This window comes from Capricornis sumatraensis, chromosome 19 (genome assembly GCF_032405125.1).
Source record: "Capricornis sumatraensis isolate serow.1 chromosome 19, serow.2, whole genome shotgun sequence".
NCBI lineage: Eukaryota > Metazoa > Chordata > Mammalia > Artiodactyla > Bovidae > Capricornis > Capricornis sumatraensis.
Window position 1 is genome coordinate 42382685 of NC_091087.1, and position 27899 is coordinate 42410583.

The window sequence follows — 27899 nt, forward strand, 5'->3', positions numbered from 1 at the left end:
CGTCAAATTGGCACAATCACATGCTAAGTTCTTTAATACATATTTTAGTCAAAAGCAAGAAAAAGAGGCAGCAAAATATTCTGCAGCTTTGGGGGTGGTGGGCAGGAGAAAAGGGGTGAGCAGGTTGGAACTGTCAGCCCCCAACCTTTGCTGAATCCAAGTAGACCACCTGCCAGCACAGTCACCCAGAGCTCTGCCACATAGGGGTTTGGGCTCATTTCCCGGAGGGCTAGAGCAGAACGTGTTGGCAAAATTAAATAGAAAGGCAACAGGTGAGAAGGAAATATAACACAATATTGGTTATTGCTCAAAGAGGTCTAGGCTAGTCCACTGACCTGATGTGCCTCTTTATCTTGGACTTTCCCACCTGAGTGAGGTGTGCCAGAAAGACAAGATCATCTCCAGGAAGCTTAAGTATCAGCGAGGGGCTGGTGGGATGAGGGTAGCTGGAAATAGGAACTAGAAAGGAAGAACCACAGCTATGTAATTCTTGGAGGTTGGCAACCAAAAGAATCTTTTCCTTCTTGTTCAATTCTGTTAGAGGATCTGGAATCAGTTTTCCAACTGAGAGATTTGCTGGCTTTTAAATGAGCAACAGACATATTTGTTGTGGTGTGTAGCCATGGAAATGGACAGGATGTCTGCAAGATTGGTGACTGGTTGCATCCAGACTCCTCTTTACCACCCAGGAGGCACATACACCCAAGGAGCCCCAGCGGGCCTGGAAGGAGAATCATAATGTCCAAAGCTGACACCTCCCTCTTTTGCCATCACTCTCTGACAAATGGTGACCAGGAGCTTCCTTACTCAGGGGAGTGTCAGTGTGTGCTTTATGCTAGAATTGTCTATAATCTCCATGCCTCTCTCTCAGCAGCTAATGTCACACACCACCCCTGGGAAGACTGGAGAAGAGTATTGAATGCTGCTGTGCTTTTAAGTCACCAAGTGCAAAACTCCTGGTTGACCTTAACTCATTAAAAGCTGACTTTGGCTGACTAAACCTCTATCCATGATAAGCTTTTATCCTTATTTCTGTTCATTTTTTTTAAAAAAGTGAAGATGCAGGGAAGACACACTCATACCACAGATTTTTAGAAATTAAAGTTACTAACACACACATACACACAATGCTCTCCCTTATTTAATTCTGACTTCCTACCTCTTTAAACGCTCCCAACAGATTTAAATAGTGATGTTTTCGATAAGCAGAGATTAAAAATTCAATCAGTGTGAAGAAATGAAACAAAAAATACAAAGGAAAGGAAAGAAAAAGACAGCCCAGATCATCTAAACCCATCAGTGAACTTCCTTATCAACCGGGAACCCAGGCAAGCAACTCCACAGGGACTTGAGTTCTGTGATTATGAGTGAAAGTTGCATTGTCTGTTCCTGTCTGCCCTCCTTCTGTCCTCTAATTTTAGACATACTGGCCTTGACAGCATCCCTTAACAAAAAGATCAGTAGCAAGCTCTCAGGTCCCAAATCTGATGTTTCCCTTGCTAAGAGAAAGGAGTGGGATGCTCTACCATCTTTTTGAGGGTTGACAGCTTTTATGTAATCACCAAAACCATTATGGGGAAATGGGGCCATATCACTACCAACTCTCTTCTAATTCCATCACTCTTTATATTTTCAAAGTACCCTAAAGCCTATGATCAAATGCATCCCCAAATGCTGTTTTTGACTAGCTAAAAGTTTACTGAAAGCTACTATTCTAGGGCAGAAGTCTACAAACTTTTTCTGTAAAGAGCCAGATACTAAATATTTTAGGCTTTGAAGGCCATACTGTTCTGGCTTAAGTACTCAAACTCTGCTGTAGTGTGAAAGTCAAAAGCAAATATGTAAATTAAGGGATGTGTTTGTATTTCAATAAAACTTTATTCACAAAACAGTCCTGGATCCAGCCTGAGGCCTGCAGTTTGCAGATCTCTGCTCTAGGGTCATAACTAATAAGTTAGTCAACTGGGTGGTACCAGCACACAACCAACTTACTCAACTCGAGGTGTTTGATCTACCTTAAAAAAATAACTAACTATAGGCAAAAGAGAATTTTGGTTATGATCTAAATAAACCAAAATTTGGATTACATGATCTAGCAATAGGGAATTATACCCTGCCCCCACCTGCAAAATTCAGGGAATTCTAATGTTTAAAGAACCCTATTTCTTAAGAATGTGACTGTTCCTAAAAACCTAAGAAGTATAGTAACCATATCTATGGTATAATTGATAATTCTTGAAAAACACTACTAATAGTTAATGTGTAACACCTGCCTCTTGAGAAACCTGTATGCAGGTCAGGAAGCAAGTTACAACTGGACGTGGAACAACAGACTGGTTCCAAATAGGAAAAGGAGGACGTCAAGGCTGTATACTGTCACCCTGCTTATTTAACTTATACGCAGAGTACATCATGAGAAATGCTGGGCTGGAAGACGCACAACTGGAATCAAGATTGCCGGGAGAAATATCAGTAACCTCAGATATGCAGATGACACCACCCTTATGGCAGAAAGTGAAGAGGAACTAAAAAGCCTCTTGATGAAAGTGAAAGAGGAGAGTGAAAAAGTTGGCTTAAAGCTCAACATTCAGAAAACGAAGATCATGGCATCTAGTCCCATCACTTCATGGGAAATAGATAGGGAAACAGTGGAAATAGTGTCAGATGTTATTTTTTTTGCTCCAAAATCACTGCAGATGGTGACTGCAGCCATGAAATTAAAAGATGCTCACTCCTTGGAAGAAAAGTTATGACCAACTTAGATAGCATATTCAAAAGCAGAGACGTTACTTTGCCAACAAAGGTCCATCTAGTTAAGGCTATGGTTTTTCCAGTGGTCATGTATGGATGTGAGAGTTGGACTGTGAAGAAGGCTGAGCGCCGAAGAACTGATGCTTTTGAACTGTGGTGTTGGAGAAGACTCTTGAGAGTCCCTTGGACTGCAAGGAGATCCAACCAGTCCATTCTGAAGGCGATCAACCCTGGGATTTCTTTGGAAGGAATGATGCTAAAGCTGAAACTCCAGTACTTTGGTCACCTCATGAGAAGAGTTGACTCATTGGAAAAGACTCTGATGCTGGGAGGGACTGGGGGCAGGAGGAAAAGGGGATGACAGAGGATGAGAGGGCTGGATGGCATCACCAACTCGATGGACGTGAGTCTGAGTGAACTCCGGAAGATAGTGATGGATAGGGAGGCCTGGTGGGCTGCGATATGGGGTCGCAAAGAGTCGGACATGACTGAGTGACTGAACTGAACTGACTGAACAAACTACTCTGTCCCAGACACTATACAAAATGCCCTATAAGAATTAACTCATTTATTCCTCACAACAACAACAACAACAACAACACTATTATTATTCCCATTTTACAGAAAACTGAGGGCCAGATAAATCATTTGGCCAAGATCATAAGGGTAGTAGATGAATCAAGTAGGAGTCAAACTCAGGCATTCAGCCCTTCCCCTGAATCTGTGATCTTAATCACTACTCTTCAGAGAGCAAGAGGGAAAGGAAGGCAAGTCAGTGGTTAGCCCTGGGAATTCTACCACAAAGAGAGAGAGGCTTGGACTTCTCTGTGGATCAGCAAATAGTTACTGAGTTTTAACCATATGTTGGATGGCATGCCTAGTGTTTTACATATATTATTTAATCCTACTCACAGTGCTATATGGGAAGAGCTATTACCCTATTTTAACATTAAAACCATGCCTTAGGGAGGTTATGAATTGTCCAAGGACTAACCTAGTTAGTGATGAAGCTGCTTATGCTAGCTCTGTGGGGATGACTATTTTAAAATAAGATGATCACTCCTGAACAACTGTTTGCAAGAGGTCAATGTTACCGAAGAGGACCATGTTCCAGACTAGCAGGTGGGAGGTGTTCTCACACACATGCAGGGTTGTGTATGTGATAGAGACCTCTTGAGTCTTTACTTTCCCAAGTGAGATCTGTACCACAGGGTTGCATAGAATTGTTTCCTTCCTCCTCCATCGATAGACTGATTCCTGAAAATATGGCTTTGACTGTGATTCTGTTCAGCCCTTCTTTCTTGCTTGTCCAGGCACTATGCCAAGCTGAGTCCATCAAACTCCCAGAGCTTTCTTGGCATCTGCTCATTGTTCAAAAAGGGATTGTTAGCATACACATTGGACCATTTCATTCTCCCGGCTTTATGCCTTGTCTGAAACCACAGCTATGACAGCTCTCTCTGGGGGTCTGCCTTGACCTTTCCTGTGTTTGTCAGCCCTTCCCCAAATACAGGGGTTTATAATTAGAGGCTGCTACTCATCTCATCTGAGACAGTTTGCATCCTACATTCTCCTAGCTGATTTTGGATAATATTCAAATGAAGAAAGGAAAATCTATTTTCTTATTCTATCATTTTAAAACCAGAAGTTTAACAGGTGCAACTATGACTTTTTCCCTCTCCAAGTCCAAGTAATTCAGCAATTCTATCATTCTCAGCACAGACTTCAGCATGGATTAACTAGCCACTGAACAGACAGCATATATACCTTATTAATTATGTCTAGAATTTTAGCTCCAGTTTTTTAAAAGAAAGTGTGAAAGTTGCACAGTCGTGTCTAACTCTTTGCAACCCCATGGACCATACTGTCCATGGAATTCTCCAGGCCAGAATACTGGAGTGGGTAGCCTTTCCCTTCTCCAGGGAATTTTCCCAACTCCGGGATCGAACCCAGGTATCCCACACTGCAGGTGGATTCTTTACCAGCTGGGGCACAAGGGAAGCCCAAGAATACTAGAGTGGGTAGCCTCTTCCTTCTCCAGCAGATCTTCCTGACCCAGGAATCGAACTGGGGTCTCCTGCATTGCAGGTGGATTCTTTAGCAACTGAGCTATCAGGGAAGCCCAAACATCCAAAATAATCTAAAAATCATCATTAGACAATTAAGTTTGGGGATGTATTTTTACTGTATTCATGATCACTACTGTTTTTCACATCCTGTTCCTTCCCATTGGGTTCCCTTGGCTTTATGTTGAAGTACATCATTTAGTAGCTCTTTCAGCAAGATTGGAGGAGAAAGTAAATCATCTTTTACTGTCTGAAAATATCTTTTTTCCCCTCTCACTTCTAAATTATAGTCTAGCTGGGTATGGAATTATACAATTAATTCCTGGAAATTAATTTATTAACTTGTGGCACCTCTTGGTGCCAGTAACAGCCATCAGTTGTCCTTCCACTGTAGGAAGCTTTTGTTTTGAGTATCTTTGAAGATTTCCTGTTTGTCTTCAGCATTTTACTCCATGATGTTTTTGTCCAGATATAGCTGCATTTAATTTTCAAGTGTGGCACTTGGTGTTATTCTCAATATGAGTCTTCAGTGCTGGAAAAGTTTTAGCCCTTATCTTTCGGCATACTGCTTTCCCACCATTCTGATACCCTCTTCTTCTGATACCCTCGTAGAAAATCCTACGAGATGAATGGTTAGAGCCTCTTCTAATTCCCATGCACACCTTCCCCTCTATGGTCTTCATCTCTCTGAACTGCATTATGGGTGAATTTCTCATTATTTTCCAAGTCATTAAGTCTTTAAACTATAGATAATCTAGAGTTTATTCTAACAAATGGGTGTATCTTTTTCATTTTCAGAATTTTTTCCTCTCCACTACCTCATCTTTTCATTGAGCTTTGTTTTTGCTTTGTAACATCTTATTCTTTTTTCTAATTCCCTTATTTTTTGAGTATCACAAGCATCCTTAAAATCATTTTCAAAGTAGTTTCATTTGGAGTAAATTCAACTCCCAGTTTTCTTTTTTTTTTTTTTTTGGAATTCTCATATATTTTTTTTAGAAGTTTGGTTAGTGCATTCTTCTCGAGTGGGAAATTTTAATTTCTTCTTCCTTCTCCTCACTACCATGGTCCTTTCTCTGCTACATGTAGCTTTATTGTTTCTAGTACTGGCCCCTAAGACAACCAGGACTTAAAGTGATGATCTGAGGCTCCTGTCCTGGGTGCTATTATGGACACTGCAGAGCCAGTGCTAAGCCAGTGAGCAGCTGGCGCCAGGTCATGGGTGGGCGATGCTGTTTGCTTTCTGTTGCCTCCCCCCCAGGAATGTAGAATCTTATAAGCAACTTCCTAGGGCAGTGGATCATGGCTTGTTTGTAGATCCCTCGCTTGGGCAGAAAGGCTTTGATTCTAAACAGCAAATGTGGCTGTGCTTTTGCTTTCCGTAGGGGTATTTTTAGTCACTGTTACAGCATGGAATTCAAACACTTTCCAGAGCTGTAGGCCAGCAGGCAAGCAGCTTCATTCCTACTCTTTTGTGACTCTGTTTCTGCTTTATGCATACTTAGCTTTTTTCCTGAAAGTGATTATTTCTTTTTAATTTCCTCTATTTTGCAGGTAGTGGTGCCGAAGGAGTCTCAAAATGTGAATTCATGCTGAAGGAGTCTCAAAATGTGAATTCACATTAAACTGTGCCAATATTCAATTTTTAAAATATTCATTTTTAGCAGTATAAAAATCCAAAAACTCTACAGCATTCAGCAGTGATAATACTTATTTTTCCATTTGTTCTCACCAGCAAACAAAGAAAAAGTTGGTTATATCTTACTGATAGATTCTCTTATTTGCTTAGGCCTGGCTGGTTGAAAGTTCAGTTCAGTTATTCAGTCATGTCTGACTCTTTGCAACCCCGAGGACTACAGCATGCCAGGTTTCCCTGTCCATCACCAACTCCTACTCAAATTCATATCCATCACATCGGTGATGCCATCCAACCATCTCATCTTCTGTCATCCCCTTCTCCTCCTGCCTTCAATATTTCCCAGCATCATGGTCTTTTCCAATGAGTCAGTTCTTCACATCAGGTGGTCAAAGTACTGGAGTTTCAGCTTCAGCTTCAGTCCTGCTAATGAATATTCAGGACTTATTTCCTTTAAGATTGACTGGTTGGATCTCCTTGCTGTCCAAGGGACTCTTAAGAGTCTTCTCCAACACCATAGTTCAAAAGCATCAATACTTTGGCACTCAACTTTCTTTATAGTCCAACTCTCACATCCATACATGACAACTGGAAAAACCATAGCTTTGATTAAGACGGATCTTTGTTGGTAAAGTAGATAGCCCCAAATGAAGAATTTCAATTTATATTTCTTAACAGGAAAAAACAATAGCAAATCAGTGGTTCTGTTTATTTTTATCTGTATTAGAACTTTAAATTTTTGTAGTTTTTAACCTAATCTTAATCAGAAATAAATCCAGCTATTTGTGCTTGTGTTTTCAGCTTTTAAGAGATGAAGCTGAAATAAATGCTGGAGAGGGTGTGGAGAAAAGGGAACCCTCCTACACTGTTGGTGGGAATGCAAACTAGTACAGCCACTATGGAGAACAGTGTGGAGATTCCTTAAAAAATTGCAAATAGAACTACCTTATGACCCAGCAATCCCACTGCTGGGCATACACACTGAGGAAACCAGAATTGAAAGAGACACATGTACCCCAATGTTCATCGCAGCACTGTTTATAATAGCCAGGACATGGAAACAACCTAGATGTCCATCAGCAGATGAATGGATAAGAAAGCTGTGGTACATATACACAATGGAGTATTACTCAGCCGTTAAAAAGAATTCATTTGAATCAGTTCTGATGAGATGGATGAAACTGGAGCCGATTATACAGAGTGAAGTAAGCCAGAAAGAAAAACACCAATACAGTATACTAACACATATATATGGAATTTAGAAAGATGGCAATGACGACCCTGTATGCAAGACAGCAAAAAAGACACAGACGTGTATAATGGACTTTTGGACTCAGAGGGAGAGGGAGAGGGTGGGATGATTTGGGAGAATGGCATTCTAACATGTATACTGTCATGTAAGAATCGAATCGCCAGTCTATGTCTGACACAGGATACAGCATGCTTGGGGCTGGTGCATGGGGATGACCCAGAGAGATGTTATGGGGAGGGAGGTGAGAAGGGGGTTCATGTTTGGGAACGCATGTAAGAATTAAAGATTTTAAAATTAAAAAAAAAAACAAAAACAAAAAAACAAAAAAATAAATAAAATAAATGCTTATACAGTAAAAAAAAATAAATAAACTTTCTCTGTGTTAACTTAAAAAAAAAAGAGAGATGAAGCTGAGAAGTATAATAGTTGAAAAGAGGAAGTCTTAATTTTGGAATTTTCTTAATCAACAGTGAAAAAAGCTTTACCACATTTTCCCAAGTCTGTTATTTCCCCAAAGAAGATACATACACAATCTATTTTCAAAGGCTGCCTTACCTAGGACTCTATCTTAGTTACCTATACATGTTGCTGGCCTATAAATGTTTATTACACAGAAGAGTTGGATATAAATGTACCATGCTTTATATAACATACATATTCTTGAAAATTTATGCATATCTTATAATTCAACAAATAAAGTTGCATTTTCCTTTTAAAGTATAGTATGATCCCAAAGAGTATTCCTAGAGGAAAGGAAAATAGATATGAAAATAAACCAAAAGAAAGGACAGCATTAGAAGAGTGAACTTAGTAGTAGAACATTTAATTAGAAAATAAACTAATAGTGATAAAGAAATGAATCCCATAATTCAAGTGCTATACTGAAAATATGACACTGACCAACGTCAAGAACTATACTAAGCTGATGAAATGAGGATAAAATCTCATTTTGTTGGAGGACCACTTAAAACCTCTACACAAAAACATGCGTTGAAAAGATTCTCTACTTTTCTATAATGGAGAAGAAGGAAAGATAGATTTTAGAAACAGACAAATCTTAACTTTTCTTAGAGAAAATATGAGATACCAAGGGAAATTTTCATGCCAAGATGGGTACAACAAAAGGACAGAAATGGTAAGGACCTAATAGAAGCAGAAGAAATTAAGAAGAGCTGGCAAGAATACACAGAACTGCACGAAACAGGTCTTAATGACCTGCATAACCACAATGCTGTGCTCACTAACCCAGAGTCAGACATCCCAGAGTGTGAAGTCAAGTGGGCCTTAGGAAGCATCACTATGAACAAAGCTAGTGGAGGTGATGGAATACCAGCTAAGCTATTTCAAGTGCTAGAAGATGATGCTGTGAAAGTGCCGCACTCAATATGCCAGCAAATTTGGAAAGTTCAGCAGTGGCCATAGAACTGGAAAAGGTCAGTTTTCATTCCAATCCCAAAGAAAGGCAATGCCAAAGAGTGTTCAAACTACTGCACAATTGCTCTCATCTCACATGCAAGTAAAGTAATGCTCAAAAATTTCCAAGCCAGGCTTCAGCAATACGTGAACTGTTAACTTCTGGATGTTCAAGCTGGTTTTACAAAAGGCAGGGGACCAGAGACCAAATTGCCAACATCCACTGGATCATACAAAAAGCAAGAGAAGCCCAGAAAAATACCTACTCTGCTTCACTGACTATGCCAAAGCCTTTGACTCTGTGGATCACAACAAACTGTGGAAAATTCTTAAAGAGATGGGAATACCAAGCCAACTTACCTGCCTCCTAAGAAACCTGTATGCAGGTCAAGAAGCAACAGTTAGAACTGGATAAGAAACAACAGACTGGTTCGAAAACGGGAAAAGGGTATGTCAAGGCTGTATATTGTCACCCTGCTTATTTAACTTGTATGCAGAATATATCATGCAAAATGCTGGGCTGGATGAATTACAAGCTGGAATCAAGATTGTTGGGAGAAATATCAATAACCTCAGATATGCAGATGATACCACCCAAAGAGCAGAAAGCGAAGAGGAACTAAAGAGCCTCTTGACAAAAGTGAAAGAGGAGAGTGAAAAAGCTGGCTTAAAACTCAGCATTCAAAAAACTAAAATCATGGCATCTGGTATCATAACTTCTTGGCAACTAGAGGGGGAAACAATGGAAAGTGTCAGACTTTATTTTCTTGGGCTCCAAAATCACTGCAGATGGTGACTGTAGCCATGAAATTAAAAGATGCTTGCTCCTTGGAAGAAAAGCTATGACAAACATAGACAGCATATTAAAAAGCAGAGACATTACTTTGCCAACAAAGGTCCATATAGTTGAAGCTATGGTTTTTCCAGTAGTCATGTACAGGTGTGAGAGTTGGACCATAAACAAAGTTGAGTGCCAAAGAATTGATGCTTTTGAACTGTGGTTGAGACTCCCTTGAACAGCAAGGAGATCAAATTAGTCATTCCTTAAGGAAATCAACCCTGAATATTCACTGGAATGGCCGACGCTGACGCTGAAGCTCCAATACTTTGGCCACCTGATGGGATTAGCCGACCGATATCGGAAAAGATCCTGATGCTGGAAAAGACTGAAAGCAAGAGGAGAAAGGCATGACAGAGGATGAGATGGTTGGGTGGTATCACTGACTATATGGACATGAGTTTGAGCCAACTCCAGGAAATGGTGCAGGACAGGGAAGGCTGGTGTGCTGCAGTCCATGGGGTTACGAAGAGTTGGATATGACTTAGTGACTGAACGATAGCAACAACTTCTCTTTATTATCTACATAACTTAAGGCATGTTAAGTAATATTAAGAAACTCTGCTTCTTAATCTGTAAATGATAAAAATGATTACTTTTTAGGATTAATGTGAACTAAAAAATATTATCTGGCATATAGTAGGAACTCAATATGGTGATGATCAGTGTTATCATAGAAGAAAAATGCAAATATGAATACATATGACTTCATGTCTACTATATCTGATGTAAGGGATACTGAAAGCTACGCATACCTCCACTCCCTCCTCCGTGTCTGACTGGAATTCAGATTCTATATTAATAGAATAGAAAGGAAGGCAGGACAACAGCAGGAAGGCAGAATTTAAAGAAAGAATTCATTATAATATATTAATATAGTTATAACAGCTACCACTACATTTCACAGTACTCCCTATTCACCATGCTAAATGCTTATAAATGACCTTATTTAAAACTCTTACAACAACCTTGTGGAATAAGCATAATTATTCTGTTTAAGAACAGGAAGTCAAGCTTACAATTTAAGTAACTCATCCACAGACAGTAAATAACAGATCACAAATTCAAACCCAGATCTGTGCAGTCTTCTCCTTTCCAGTGTGTACCATACCATGCTGGGAAGACAAAGTTTAAGACACAACACTACACTGAAGGAAGACACCCTAACCAGTACAGAAAACTGTTGAATTAATATGCTAATTGCACTTCAGGGGCTCATGTCAGATCACTTCTAAATGAACGCTGAATTAGAGATAAATGCAACCCGTTAATGTGAACTTATCTGATGAGTATGTGTTAAATACACTTGACCTTGACATTTTATATGAAAGCTGAAGAGGAACTGTCAGCCTCAAGAGGAATGTCACCAAGGTATTTACATGGAGGACATTCAGGTCATTTTCTGAGATGGAAGTAAGGGAAATATCAAGGAAAAGGATGATTTTAACAAAACCAAATGGCCTACAACATTTTCATCATTGAAAGCTTTAAATACTAACATATCTTAGAAACTTGTAAAAAAAAAACCTGTGCGTTTATTAAGGAAAATCAATTCCTTAAGTGAAGAGAAAGGGCCGAGGTACAAATATCCCAGTTGGTAAAGTAAGGAGCTACAAGATAAGCCCTTTCAGCCACTTAAGTACTGGGTCTTCCTAAAAAGCTTCAGTTCAGTTCAGTCGCTCAGTCGTCTCCGACTCTCTGCAACCCCATGGACTGCAGCATGCCAGGCCTCCCTGTCCATCACCATCTCCCGGAGTTCACTCAGACTCACGTCCATCGAGTCAGTGATGCCATCCGGCCATCTCATCCTCGGTCGTCCCCTTTTCCTCCTGCCCCCAATCCCTCCCAGCATCAGAGTCTTTTCCAATGAGGCAACTCTTCTCATGAGGTGGCCAAAGTACTGGAATTTCAGCTTTGGCATTATTCCTTCCAAAGAACACCCAGGACTGATCTCCTTCAGAATGGACTGGTTGGATATCCTTGCAGTCCAAGGGACTCTCAAGAGTCTTCTCCAACACCACAGTTCAAAAGCATCAATTCTTCAGTGCTCAGCTTTCTTCACAGTCCAACTCTCACATCCATACATGACCACTGGAAAAACCATAGCCTTGACTAGATGGACCTTTGTTGGCAAAGTAATGTCTCTGCTTTTGAATATGCTATCTAGGTTGGTCATAACTTTTCTTTCAAGGAGTAAGCATTTTTTAATTTCATGGCTGCAATCACCATCTGCAGTGATTTTGGAGCCCCCCAAAATAAAGTCTGACACTGTTTATACTGTTTCCCTATTTATTCGCCATGAAGTGATGGGGCCAGATGCCATGATCTTAGTTTTCTGCATGTTGAGCTTGAAGCCAACTTTTTCACTCTCCTCTTTCACTTTCATCAAGAGGCTTTTAGTTCCTCTTCACTTTCTGCCATAAGGGTGGTGTCCTCTGCATATCTGAGGTTATTGATATTTCTCCCGGCAATCTTGATTCCAGCTTGTGCTTCTTCCAACCCAGCGTTTCTCATGATGTACTCTGCGTATAAGTTAAATGAGCAGGGTGACAGTATACAGCCTTGATGTACTCCTTTTCCTATTTGGAACCAGTCTGTTGTTCCATGTCCAGTTCTAACTGTTGCTTCCTGACCTGCATATAGGTTTCTTACATGCTTTGAAATTTAAATATCTTAAATTATAATAGATTAGTACAAGTAAAGAAAGTATTTAAAAGTATATATTATGAAAGGAAAAAGATTAAATGTAGGACATTATTAGACAATAGTGTATATTGTAGCTCTTAGAAAAATAGTACAGTAGGCAGAACATCAGCTGCACAAAGATGCCCAGGTCCTAACTCGTGGAACGTACGTATATGTTACCTTACATGGTAAAAGGGACTTTGCACCTATGCTTAAGGATCTTCAGATGGAAAGATAATCCAAATTACTTGGGTCTACCAATATAACCACAGGGGTGTTGATAAGAGAGAGGCAGGAGCATAAAAAGCAGAGAGAGATTTGAAGACGTTACACTGGAGATTCTGAAGATGAAGGAAAATGCCCCACACCTTGGAACACACGCAGCCTCCAGAGGGTGGAAAAGACAAGGAAACAAACTCTTTCCTAGCATCTCTAGAAGGAACACAACCTGATGACTCATTCCAGACTTCTTACCTCCAGAACTACAAGATAATAAACGTGTGTTGTTTTAAAGTCACTAAGTTTGTGATAATTTGATAGAGCATGATTAGGTGATGACCAAGATGATAAAATCATTGCAGATAGAAAAAAATACATTTTACTCAGTAACTCTTAAGATAAACATTTGTTTTTTTAATTAAACTTTTTATTTTGTAATGGAGTGTAATCAGTAACATTTGCTTTTAAATGATGTAAGCCTTTAAACAATTATACTCTATTGTATCTTATTCAAGTTTGAAAGTCAAAAGCTTACAAAAAATAGACAAGGATTATATATTAACACCACAAAGACCTTCTCAAAATTACAAGTGTTTTTCCTCTCCTTTACTTGGTGTCCAAAAGACCCTAACATTCCTAGAAGGCAACCATCAGGACAAACTTTTGCCTTTTATCAGATCTGTGAATCTACTCTGACCTTGTGAAAAACATCTTTTATTCGCCTCTTTAAGTCTCAACCTCTTATAATGGAAACTAGAAAGAAGATCAATAAAATCAACCAACTGTGAAAATAAGGTCCATAGGAGACACTGATAGAAGAAATAATATAGCATAAATAATCACAAGATTAGGTCTGGTGCAATACTTGTATGTGAAACATGTAATGCCCCTGATTTTTACCCACCACACTCCGTCTTGTTTAATTCTCTGAGAGATAAGGGACATGAAGCTGATCCTGACCAGAATGTTCACAACCACGTTCAATGGGGGGTATATTCATTCCACTTGAAAGGTCTTTTCTACAGGGCATGGTATTATGAATAATTACAACACTTAGATTTTCTCAAAGTATGAACAATCAGCTTCTGCTTAGGTATCTAAGCTCAGAAATATTCTGAGTCTTTCTTACTACTGTCTTTTTGGCATGACTATGAATTTAAATATGAGTTTCCCTAGTGGCTCAGATGGTAAAGAATCCACCTGCAGTGCAGGAGACCTGGGTTGGGAAGATCCCCTAGAGAAGATAATGGCTACACTCTCCAGTATTCTTGCCTGGAGAATTCCATGAACAGTGGAGCCTGGTGGGCTACAGTCCATGGGATTGCAAAGAATCGGACATGACTGAGTGACTAACACCTTCACTTTTCATGAATTTAAATAACAGAAACATAAATAGTTGCTTTCCCACCAGCAGCATCCACTAAGTTTAAAATGCATGCATTTGTCACCTCGTAACCATTCAAAAGTTAGACAAAGTAAACAGATCCCTTAGCCAATGAAGACTTGTCCTCGTTCTTTTCCTGAAACATGTTTTACCTCGATAGAGTGATACACTTACTTGGTTGCCTTCCTGCCACTCAAGTGTTGTAGTTGAAGTGTTGGTGCTCAATGTGCTCTCACAGTTAGGAACTATTGAAGATATTCTTCCCTTTTCACAAGTAGGACCCACTGAATGTTTCATGGAACCTATAGTAGCATCACCTGTGGATGTTATACTCATATGGAGCTAGAATAAAACCCAAGCAAACCAACCAACCAAAAGCTCAGGGTTACCTTCCATGCTCATTTACCTGACAGTGAGAGGAGGGTATAGATGGATAGTGAGATGGATAAAGGTGAGTCAGAGCTTGTAAGCAAGGGTTTGACAAGGGATTCTTTGTAGACCAGTCACTTCTATTACTAAGAAAACCATCAGACAGGTCAGAGAGGAGGCTAAATTTTTAAAGCAGCACCTTTTCTAGATCTTGAGACCCAGAGCTGCTTCTCTTTTCTGCATAAATGGGAGCCTTTGGTCTGCTGGTGTTCCCAAAAGTCAATGGCAGACTCCTGTTACTGTTTTTGCAGGAAACTAACTGCTCAAAACCAAGCCAAAGACATTCAGACCCAAGACTGAGCTTTTTCCCCTGTGCACATTTGACCAGGGACCTCATGTTTGATTACTAAAGAGCTTTAGTGGAATTTCTATACTGATTACTACTTTCATTTGCACTTAACAGCATTTTTCTAAGTAGAATAACCACAATAAGACATGAATCCTGGCAAGTCTTTCAACTGCTTCTTTAGCAGCCTGTCTCATATATTTTTTTGTTTGTATCTTTGAACAGCTAACCTAACATTATGCCTGGGAGTTGTCCATCTCAACATTTCTTAAAGTCCTAATAACTGGCCATCATAAAGTTTACTTATCTACATACCAGCTCACTTACTGTGTTTTCCATATTGGTTACAATAGCTAGAAACTGGGATGCCCATGAAGGTTGCCAGATAAAATATAGGATGCTCAGTAAAATCTGAATTTCAGACAAACAATGGATAAGTTTTTGGTTGTCCCAAATACTGCATGGGGTATACTTATACTCAAAAGTTACCCACTGTTTATCTTATACTCAGAGTTTATTGCGCATCGTCTACTTTTGCGTCCTAAATTTGGCAATCTTAATGCGCTTGCCTCTTGCATGACTCCTATGAACCCAACCCTGGGTAGGCATATTGTAAATAGAAGGGTGAGAACGGCTTTTGGTCTTATAAATCTGAAAAGTCTTCAACTTCAGATTTACATCAATGTCTAAATTTCAAGTAACTACTTATACGTTAGAGACTTAAGTTATAAGTTAGAGACTACTTATAAGTTAGATAAGTTTAGAGACTTAGTCTTATTTTAATGATCAAATACAAAGCTGAAATTTTTGAAAGGCTAGGATATAATGTGAGGGAAAAAACATCACTTTATTTACCTTTTCACTAAAGGTTTTAGAAATCTCGTATTCCTGGGTAGTTTCTCAGGTACTACACACAAGTTCCTTACCTCTATTCCAGGTAAGGGATAAGACTATGGCCTTCACCCTGAGGATTATCTGTTCTGTCTGTACTATCCAAAGGATGTGTGCTGAGTGGGTTTCCCCAGAGTGGGAATGAATTTGACAAATCATAAATGACCATTTTTAGACCCAGTTACTGTTCTTGAGAATTCACAGCTTCTCTTCACTAAAACTCCAAGTAATTTTTAGTTCTTGATGCTTCTATGTTACAGCAGAGCAGCAATTTTTAAAGGCCAGGTGATGATGGGGTTTTTATTGGTCCACCATGTGAACTAGGAAAAATAAGAACCAGACATAGTAATTTTTTCATAAAGGTAAATGCTTCCAATTTAAGGAATAGGCCTTTATTCTCAGAGATATGTCCTTTCTATCTTTTGGTATTAAAGTAAAGCTTGTTTCATGAAATTATGACGATTTTAAAACATGTAGCAAAGTGATTGGTAAACTTAAATCCCCCAAATTCTTTTAAAAATTGTACTTCTCTGTAAATCTAGAAGTATGGGTAGGCATCATGCAGCATGCCTTTTATATCTATTTTGGAAAATACTACTTCATGACTAACAATATTAAACAATTTAACCTCTGATATATGTCCTTTTGGGGCTGTGTAAAGAGAACTGGACTCAAAGAAATGCTCTAGGTTGAAGATATGTTGGTGGAAAAAGGACATTTCTATGCTCTTATAAAGTTCAGAAAATGTGTTTTAAGGTTTTTCTTTCCTACTAGAAGATCTGAATATTGTGCCCTGATCTCTGTCACAGTATCACTCAATATTTTAAATATCGTTGTTCTGGTAAAGTCAGCAGTACCATATGCATTCTATAAATGTCAAACATAAAATGCAACACATTCAGCATTCTATAAACCATGGGAAACAACTCAGCATTCCAGACATTTGAAATATTTATAATACAGCTTAGCTCCTTCCCAGCTGGAACAAAAAAAAGTTACTTTGGTTTGTTTTTGCAATTCTTAAGGCCAAACATGGATTAGGAAAGTTTAAGAATATTTTCTTACTTCTTTCATAAGAAAGGACTTTGATAAATATTCCAGAAGACCATTATATTATGAATAGATATACATAATTTCCATGTATTTTAAACAAAATATTCAGACATGTACTAGCACTTTGCAGAAATCCTGATTGAATATTTTAAAATTCATTTTAATCCCCACACCATTCCTTCAAGATATATGTTGCTATCCATGATACAAAAAAGCACAGAGAGGCTGAGTATGAGGTAAGCATCTTAGAGAAGGTTACAGAGTGATAACCATCAAAAACAGAGCTAAGTGAATCTAGTCTGTGTTCTTTCCACTACATCAAGATGTGCAATTAATGTGTTCTGGTTGATTGTGAAAGTAGAAATGGCTCTCATCTGTTTCAGATTATTTAACCATGGGATAGGCAAAATATGTTCACGATCCTTGTCACGCCAATAAATGATACCTCGGAAGTCCTCTCGTGGAGCTTAGGTTTGGTTCAAGATTTTGATGGAGAGATATGATTCAAAAAGCACTTAATGCACGAAGTCACTCCAGGCTCAGGATGACTCCCCATAACCCACCAGCTGTTTCACAGCATGTATTTCAGTGTAGCTTACAGTCAGTGAGCAATGAAAAACAGAAAATAAAAAATCACATCTGTGACCCAATTTTTCTTTAGTTACTAGTCATTTATATCATGTACAGAATTGCATGGAACCTAAGGAACTAGTCCTTCGTTACTTCAGTTTTCTCACTGCAAATAAAAGCATCTGCTTTTAATTCACCTTTTGGGAATACGATAAAGTTGAATGACTACCAGAAAACATGAGAAAGCATACAAAATCTCTAACATAACTGTGGTAATATGGTCCTAAATTTAAAAAATACATAAAGAATCAGATAGACATCTCATAGCTTCTGCTACAACGTCCTGCTCCTAAGAGCACTCAGTCAATGTCAGATGGTTGTTAGCAGTTTGTGTAGCACCATATATCTCAATTGTGTTTGACGCAGTAGTTACACTGGTGGTATCCCAATAACCAAAACAAAAAAGTCTCCAAACTAGGCTTTTCCAATTGTACATTTTAAATATTTGTACTGTTATTCTTATTGATGCATAATCTTTGGTTTCTATTTTTAATTTCTAACTCTCTCCAAAAAGTTTCTAAAAAAGAAAGTCATATATAAAGTATCAAGCTCTCTAGGAAAAGATGGTATTAGCTGCAACAAAGAGGATGGAGTGATGAGAGAGTGGTGGCTAAGTCTGTATGTGTTTAATATCACTAACAGACATCTACAGAGAATTGCCAAATGGAATTTTTAATTTGAGTCTCATACATATCTTGTTAAATTGGGACTATCTCTTCTGTTTGGCAGAATCAACATAAAGAAAAGAAGCCTGGGTTTATTGAGGGAACTTGAAAGTCCAGGTCTCCAATGAATGGACGTGGAATAAATGAGAAGCCCTGACCATGGTAGAGCTCCATCCCTCATGAGCTATGGGATCTCAGGCAATTCCTCATAAATCACTTTCCTTGTTTGTACATGGTAGAGAATAACTGAAGTTTGTTCCTTTGTTATTTCCTAAAGGGCAACAAAAACTCACTGGAGGAGCTATGATACGGATTCCTCTAGATCTTAACAACTCTTGGGAAACCTCCTGACTCTCTCACAATAGTAAATGATCTAAGCAGCCTGGCCTCTTCCCCTGATCTGTATCTACATGCCATCATCAACAATATGGTTTTTTAATACATTTCAACTTGGTATGTGAATTGTAATCATTAGTGCATATCTGCTGAATCCCTGAGTGTGTTAAAGTTTTAGTGGTGGGGGCAAAATTACACATGAATGTATTCTTGAGAAATAAGAGACTCTTTATACTGTGCCCATGGTCAGAGTACGTGTAGGAGTGCAAGGTTCACATCCCACAAAACCACTATTCATTGACAGAAAACATCAAGACACGAGGAAGAAATATAAAAATCATGGCAAACGTGACAGATTCTATTAGAGCACTCTATTAATATATTTGGATTAAGAACGACTGTATACATCACTTTTGTTTTTCCATAAGAACCCTCTTAGGAAAGATAAATATTGTATTCTAACGCATATACACAGAATCTAGAAAAATGGTACTGAAGAATTTATTCACAGGGAAGCAATAGAGAAACAGACAGAGAAAACAGACTTATGGACATGGGGGGAGGGGAGGAGAGGGTGAGATGTATGGAGAGAGTAACATGGAAACTTACATTACCATATGTAAAATAGATAGCCAATGGGAGTTTGCTGTATGGTCCAGGAAACTCAAACAGAGGCTCTGTATCAATCTAGAGGGGTGGGATGGGGCAGGAGATGGGAGGGACTTTCAAAAGGGAGGGGATATACGTATACCTATGGCTGATTCATGTTGAAGTTTGACAGAAATCACAAAATTCTGTAAAGCAATTATTCTTCAATAAAAAAATTTAAAAAAAGCACACTCTCAGGACGCATACATGTGCTCTGTGTCGTCATCTGTCACCTCACCTTACACACGCCCACACCCAGGGCACTCACAAGGTAAAATATTCGCATACCTTGCTCAGGGGTATGCTCCTACATTGTTTGGGAGAAAAGTACAATACAAAGTCACAGTCTGCATTCTGAGATTCTGTTCCACCCCAGGGGACTCCAGAGGAAAGCCATTCGGTTCTCCTTTAGCATACCAGGGCTTCCCTGGTGGCTCAGCTGGTAAAGAATTTGCCTGCAATGCGGGAGACCTGGGTTCCATCCCTGCGCTGGGAAGATCCCCTGGAGAAGAGAAAGGCTACCCACCATTCCAGTATTCTGGCCTAGAGAATTCCATGGACTGTATAATCCATGGGGTCGCAAAGAGTTGGACATGACTGAGCGACTTTCACTTTAGCATACCAATCGGCAGGGGTGAATGAGGGCTAGCCTGCTATGAAGGGGACATCAGAGACATATGTGTCCCTGGAATTCTAATAGAGCTCACAAGGTTGCACTTTATACCCTCATCTGAAGGTCTGCACGTTGACGGACAATGCTAAAGAAATACCCTTTGGTGATGATAAAAATACATGACACTTAACAAATAGTCTGCTTTGTGGAAAAACAATCTGCCACATTTCAAATTTTGAATCTAGCCAACACTGAAATGACACTGTCTGGATTAAGTGTTGCAAGACAGAACTCACTTCATCCTGCCCTTATGTGTCTGTCAACTCTTAACTATCCTTTTAAATGCAGCTCAGCCATCCCCTTGGTGTATCATATTGTTTGATATCTATTTACACCTAATAACACCCCCCCCCCCGGAAGGTAAGTAAAATTGGCAAAGGTGCCCACCTGGTTGTTGGATGTCCGCAGGTAGCTCAGGACCTGACAGGCAGCTGGTGCTGAGTAAATGCTTACGTGAACAATTGGGCCTCAAACAGTCTAAATGGGGTTCACTGAATGATGACCCACACAGAACAGAGGAAAGAGGGAGAAGTAATTGAATGAGTTAGCTAGAGGTGCTTGGGCTCAGAACCCAAGAAAACTGGAGGACATGCTTCAGTTTAAATGGAACCTTGCCTCAAGGAATAAATTTCTTTCTTTCTGCAAATAATTTACCATACTTTCTAAAAAAGAAAATAGGTTTACAAAGCATCTATTTGGTGGTTCCACACAGAAGTTGCCAAAACCATTCCAGATTTCCTTAGTTCACAGATTTGGGCATAAAAATAATAGGGCAACAGTAATCATTACAGAAGGTCAGTGTAAATAAAATAACAATGGGGAACTATGTGGGATATGATCACATTTTATTAAGAAGAATGCAGAGAGCAAAATAAAGTTCCCCTTGGGACCTAGACTTAATACAACAGGTCCGTTATAAGTAAACCGATGCTACTATTTGGGGCAGACCATGCTTTTTTTTTTTTTTTTTTTAAAATAAATTAACTGAAAGTAAGTGTCTCTTTTAAAGTTCAACATATGTGATTAATTCCTTCAAGGCATCTTTGTAGTACAAACATATCATCATAATAGTGGTGGGGCTGGTTTAGTTGCTAAGTCGTGTCTGACTCTTGTGAATGCACAGACTGTAACTCACCAGGCTCCTCTGTCCATGGGATTTTCCAGCCAAGAATACTGGAGTGGGCAGCCATTTCCTTATCCAGACAAGACAGTGTATCATCTATATTATCATAGATCTATTCTGCTTGTAACAGGCAGAAAAAAGCTACTATCTTAGAAAAAGTAAGCTATATGAAGCTAAGACTTCACCTTCAGGGTCCTGTTGTTCCTAACGCTACATGACACTTCAGCAGCCAGACTGGCTCTACACCTCGGCCTTCCATCTTTGTAGGTGGCTTGGTAGCTTAGGGACCCAGCAACTGAATGAATGACTTTGTATTTTTTAAGGTAACTGACCTTGAATAAATTAAAAGAGAGGTAAAGTGGGTAGAGTGGAAAGTAGGAATAACCAAGGCTTGAGGTCAAAGTCTTCTAAGCATCCAAAGAAGAGAAGATGGCTGGAAAGATGCTAACTGGAGAAACCAATGCTTCCTGCTCTACACCTGCTCAGAACATCCCTCCCTCTTTCAATTTATGGGGGTCTTCACAACTGCAGACTTTGGACATGTCTCCTGGATCTTATAACCAACACCAGAAGATCAGAGCTCCAAGTCTGTCCTCTGGAGATAAGGAAATGACATGCTTGGAGGAGAGCATTTCAAACAAGCCAAAGAATTTACTTTGGGGTAACTGACTTTCCCCAAGGGAAGAAGAAACAGCTGGCCATTTGGAATATACACAATCAATAAATGTAAGAGCAGAATTTCATGGAATTGTAGATACGTAAATGACAATCCTATCACAACTGGTATTAAAGAAAGTGTGGTTCAGTCAGGCAGATCTGTTCTTCAAAATATCATTCAAATGGCTTCAGTTTTCCCAAGGACAGGCTGGATTAGAAACAAAGTACCTAAGAGGCCTGGTGAGTGGCCAGGACTCCAGCATCTTCCCCATTGAGTAAAATAGCCTCACTTTCATCTCTTTAATATGTTGAAATCATTATGAAAAAAAAAAAACAAAGAAGAAACAAGCAGCAAGATGATTTTAAAGGTCCTGATGATTCCTTCATTCTTAGGGCAGAAACAAAAGTGCTTAAGTTATTATATTAATTGTATACTGCAATAAAAGTAGGAAAACCATTAAAACATCTCATATCTCTGACCCTATCCACTTAGCTCCCTTTTTTAATACCTAGGAATGTGCTGGCTAAAATACGTCCCCAAATTCCTAAACAACTTTAGGGAGCAACATTTATACCAAAGACAGTATCGATGATGTTCCCTGGAATGTACCATTTTGTGGCCCCGAAAAAGATGTTCTTAGAGAGGACCTATGTTTGAATTTTAGCTCTGCCACTTGAGGACAAAAGCTATATGACCCTTGGCAAGTTATTTACTAATCCCTCTGATTCTACTTCCTTCTCGGTAAGATGGAGATAATAAGTTGCATTTCCAAAGGCTGATGTAAAAACTAAATGAGATACCATATGTACAGAATGGAGGTGGAGGACAGCACATCGACACTTATCAGTTCTCTAAAATTAACAAGATCTATCACATTTCACAGTGGGGAAAACCACCACGTCTAGCACTTGCGGCCCATACCGAGGACAGACCAGAAGATTTTTGAAATTTGGAATAGATCTCACCTGTTGAAGCTGGGGTAGGTACCCTAAAAGTTAAAGGTGTCAGAATGCAGTGACCCGAAAACCACACAGTTTTTCTGTCTCTGAATTGTGATAACTGGCAGAAAGGAAGCCTAATCAGCATGCTAATTAGCCAGGGTGTGCTGGTACAACTGTTATCAAGGAAAGACAACTGTTTAAATAAGACAGGCTGTCCTCATTAAGCACTACGTGCTGCCAACAAAGTACAATGTGCTTAGTTCCAGCGTTTTGACCTTCCTTAGAATCTAGAACTGGGCAGTATCTAACCGCATGAAATCTTTTATTTGATTATTAAGCAGTGATTAACCTATACAATAAAGCCATACCTCAAAAACTATAGATTCTCAAATGACAGGCCTGACAGATTTTAGAACTCATTTAAACTAACCTCCACATGTTACATCAGGGAAAACTGAGGTCTAAGGAAGAAGAGAGACACATGGTCACAGAAGCGGAGTCAGTTCTGGACTTGGTCTCGTGAACTTTTTCTTACAACAGGAAATCAGTCTTCAGTTTTATGCACTACACAGACCAACAATTTAACACTGAATATGCAGATTCTTGTCTCAACTCGGCATAATTGGGGGTTCACAGGGTGGTGGAAGATATCCAAATACTGGGTCGAGCAGCTGGCAGGCTGCATAGAGTGGGAAGCGACCCAGCATGCACGCACGCAACAACGCATATGGAAAGGCTGTTGGGGACCTGCCAGTCTGGGGTTTGAGTGGTGGCAATTAGGGTCTGTTAAGGGGCCAACGATAGAATAATTCTCCACATCAGGGATGTAGAGAGTGACTAGCGCAGAGTGGACACTCAGTACCTACATACTGTGTGACTGGCAGATGAGCCAAGAGTGGATGAAGGAATGAAAGGGCTTGTTCTGAAACAAGAAATGAGAGCTTCAGGGACAACAGGGAAGAGGGCCACCTAGTGCTGCCCCTTAGGGGAGGAGGAAGGGAAGTTCCCAAAGCTCTCCTTAACCTTTACAGGACAGTGGGAAGAGCCTGTCCCCTCCCCACACCCGAACACCCTGCTTCCGCCTCCCATTTCCATTCTGAGGAAATGCAGTCATCCCCATGGAACCACTTCTGCTTCTGATGCTCTCTGCCTGCTGGATGGCACCTGGAGTAGTGGAGCGCTCGAGGGAAGTCTGTCTCCAAGGGCAACAGAAATTTCAAATCCATATGTCACACTGTTTTTTTAGAGGAGACTCTGCTCAAGTGCTAGCTAGGCAAGCAACTGACCATACTACACTTCTACCAACAGGGAAAAGGTTTCATAGCATAAGATCAAGAAGCAAATTTGATTCTAGGATGGTACAGAACATTCTAATGAAGAATGAGGGAAAGCTGGAATTTCCTTGCCAATTTTCCATTTCCTGAAGACATGGCCATCTGTGGTCCTCAGCCTTGGGTCCTCTGACCTTTGGCCAAGTCTGTTAAGGCTGGACTTTCAACGCACAATTCATTTGATCAGCACTGGTGGCACAGACAGGAGAGGGGGTTCTACCTCATATCTTCCAGACAGTAAGAGGTCAGTGTTTGATATTTCCTTGTCTTTCAACATTTGTGTCTAATAGTTTTTCCACTTTTGTTCCATAGGATGCAGCCACATTGAAGAAAATATGTACTCATCACTCCTTCTGTTTTTCTAGGACTAGCTCTAACACCAAGGTCTGCATCTGCATTTGAGAGACTTCTCAAGGTTCATATGATGTGAGGAACTTCCTATGTCAGAAGCACACTGACACTTTAGCGGATAATAATGAATTGCTGACAGCATTTTCTCCCACCACATCTAGTGGACAAACGGTAAAGTAACAGTGTGCACAGCAGCCGTTAGGACAGGATGATGGATTCTGCCTCATGTTCATATGAAAGATATATACAGCCCAAGGGGAAAGTGTACTGTCTCTAATGTGACCTTCACTTGACATTTGATTAAGACAAAGTTGGTACTTTTTTTTTTTTTTAGAAGATGCTTTCAAAACCAGGAGAACATATCAGTGAAAAGACCAATGATATACACACTCTTCCTCAACTCAGAGTGACTGGCAAGGCTTTATACTTTTAGCAATTTCAATTCTCTAAAAAGAAATGCCACCTAGAAGAAACGTGCTAAGCACCCTCTAAACATTTCTCATTAACTTGCCCATACTGGTACTTGCCCCTATAAGGCTGGCTTACAGCTCTCATCCTAAGTCAGCTCTGTCTGCCAATTAAGGAATAGACGAGAGACTGGTTGCTATTTGTGAGAAGGAACTAGATCTGTAGGAACATTCGTATCAATAGTTGCAAAACATCTTGAGAAATACTAGGAAAAAAACAACTCTAAAAGTGTCCTGTGTTGAAATGATAGAAATGGTAGTGAGGAGACCAAATGCACAGGTTTTCCTAATGAAGGGACAGGCTTCCTCTCCTGGTACAAATAATCTTATCTAAAGGGTTAATTCCTTTAAAAAGATCGGTTTTTGGATAAGAGTGAAAACACTCCATGGTGTCTTTAGCATACAAAGAACTCCCAGAATGGTCCTCAGGCGGTCCAGCTCTGAGCACCTGGATTCTTTTTTTCTGGTCTTTAATTATGCTGCTGAGCACCTAACTCTTTATGTAAAAGCGAATGGAAGGAAATGGGATGGCTAAAGTCATTCAAATGACCACTCACCTCCCATGATTTTGGACTGGCAGTTAATAAACTCCGGCTTCCTGTCTGTGAGGTAGCGCTGGCAAGTGTGGTGGAGGATCTGGAAGAAGGTACATTTTTCTGAGGCTGTGCTGGCTACCCACTGGTCAAAGGCATTTTCAAACAACAAATCAAACTCTGCAGAATCCTGGAAAAGACATTGAAAGAACGAATGATATCCATCTCTAAAAACTGCTGCTTCCAGTTTACCATATTAAGACTCATAAAGGCTAAAACACCTTTCTGAGACTTTGTTCCTAATCACAAGGTTCATCTTGGTTAGCACCTAGGGGCACAGAGAGTCCACCTTTCTCTTTTTATCAAGCAGATCTCTTGTCTCACAGTGTTTTGAGATGTCCCCAAGAAGCTACGAGCACAGAAGTCCCTTTAGCTTAACTGCATATCAACTTGTATCCTATTTCAGACTACACATGGTCTTTCCTATTGCTCAAGAAAGGATTACTTCAGGTTCCTGGCACTGAACAATATTAATCTTGTCCCTAACCTTTGGTAGGGAAAGATTATCCCTTATTATTGTAGTGTATAGTTTCATTTTACATTTCATTTTTCCTCATCATTGATATATGGTTAGTGTATAAACAAAGGGAATTTACTTGCATACATAACTCTACGATGAAATGTTTCATTTATTATATCCAATGGAATTCTAATACATCATTTTTAATGTGCAGTTCATTTATTGGATTTTTGGTAAATAAACCTCATCCCTGATTGCATTAGGAGGCAGATGGAACTTTGATGAACATGGTTTTTCATACTGATAATCATAGATGTGATTATCTTAACTTTGCACTTGGCACTTTGCTCTTTGTATTGGAGGTAGCTAGTATTTCTTCAATATGCATCTCCTTAGGTGCCTCTGTCCAACATGATGAAAAGATTTATAATTTCCCACAAGACAGGCACAGGAATCAGAAAGTCTCAGCCACATAACTGAAACAGAGAAATAGCCTTGTCAAAAACAACTCAGACACCCACCACTCTGCCAAGGTCAATGAGAGAGTCACTGTGAGAAAAGAACACCTCGGCTCAGCACTGGACAGTTCACTCACCCGATTAGGATCGATGCCGTTAACCTGGCGAAGCTGCTCGAGCATCCACTGTGACCGCCGCACAAACGACGTGGAGCCTTCAAACTGTTTGACCTTCGTAATGGATGCCTGCGTGGGTTTCTTGTTGGTCACTGCCAAGAAAAGACCACTCTGATCAGTGAGTGTGCAGGATGGGCTGGATTCACATTCACAGGTGTTTCTATCTTATGCCTACATGCATATGTGCCATAAAAGAGAGAGAAAAAAAATGACATATTTGTGTGTGTGTGTGTATACATGTGTATCGGTGTGAATATAGAGGGGAGGAAGAGAGAGGGAGAGGGAAGTGCAGAGACAAAGAGAAGCAGAGGAAAACAAGAAATGAATGAATATGTGTGCCTTTAGTGAGAGGCGAACTCAAAAGGAACAGATGTTATAATTTGCACCCTTGAGCAGTTACAATATAATTTTAACTGTAAGGGCAGCTTCACTGATGCCTTCATCCACTCACGCTGAACATGACAGGGACAATTAACAGCAAGCCCCTCTAATGGAGGCTCCAAATAAACCATGATGGTTAGCAGGGAAAGCAGCACAAAGGGCTGAGAGCATCTGGTAGGGGTGGCTGGGAAAGGCTACCTTTTAAAGGTACAGTTCACTGGTTCCCTGAGGCAACTACAATGCATATTCCTAATGCTGTAGTCCAGTGTAAGTATTCCAGGCTTCAGTGATAAAATAAGAAGAAATACCTCACTAAAAATAAAAAAAAAATTGGCCTTATGGTTAATTCAGTCACTCAGTCGTGTCTGACTTTGCGACCCCATGGACCGTAGCACGCCAGGCCTCCCTGTCCATCACCAACTCCCGAAGTCTACTCAAATTCATGTCCATTGAGTTGGCGATGCCATCCAACCATCTCATCCTCTGTCATCCTGTTCTCCTCCCGCCCTCAATCTTTCCCAGCATCAGGGTCTTTTCAAATGAGTCAGTTCTTTTCATCAGGTGGCCAAAGTATTGGAGTTTCAGCTTCAACATAAAGTACAGTTAGTTTGTATCTAATCTGCATCTGATTATAACCCCCGCCCCCCTCCACATACGAATTCCTTAGGCTATCACAACTGCAGGCCTGCGGCGGTTCCTCTTCTCTGCCTTGGTCAGTTCTCCCTTCCACGCTGAGAATGGACCTTCTCACTTCTCAGACAGAGATCAAGCACCAGCCAGCAGGAGAGAGTCACTCTGAACTTTTGCCTGTCTGCTTACTTCTTAACTTAGAGCCTCAAGGGAGGGGAGGTAATTAAGTATTTTAAAAGGATTTTCCTCAAAGCTCCTCCTGAGCTCTGGCTGTAGGAATTTAAGTTTAAATAGAATTGATGCTATTAAAAGAAGCAGGAAAAGTGGAAAGCACTCCTCCTAATGAATGCAATCCTAGTAAGCCTGTACATCAACGCTACATTCTTTCTTAGTTTCAAAGCAGCCCGCAGATCCCACATTTTGAAATAACCATGCAATGCTCAACAGATGGCAAAACCAATCCTTGAGGGATGAA

General features: G+C 39.9%; 1 protein-coding gene across 3 annotated transcripts in view; it reads right to left on the reverse strand.

Annotated features, from left to right (window-relative positions):
- STXBP6 (syntaxin binding protein 6) overlaps window positions 1-27899 on the reverse strand; it is a 190172-nt gene that overhangs the window by 29851 nt on the left and 132422 nt on the right. For 2 of the 3 annotated variants that reach the window (XM_068991463.1, XM_068991462.1), the window contains exons 2-3: window positions 26375-26505; window positions 25284-25449 (exon numbers count right to left, since the gene is read on the reverse strand). The exons of the other annotated variant lie outside the window; for it this stretch is intronic. In XM_068991463.1, coding sequence (XP_068847564.1) covers window positions 25284-25449; window positions 26375-26505 — 297 coding nt within the window. The remainder of the gene's footprint in view (window positions 1-25283; window positions 25450-26374; window positions 26506-27899) is intronic. 3 annotated transcript variants of the gene reach the window in all.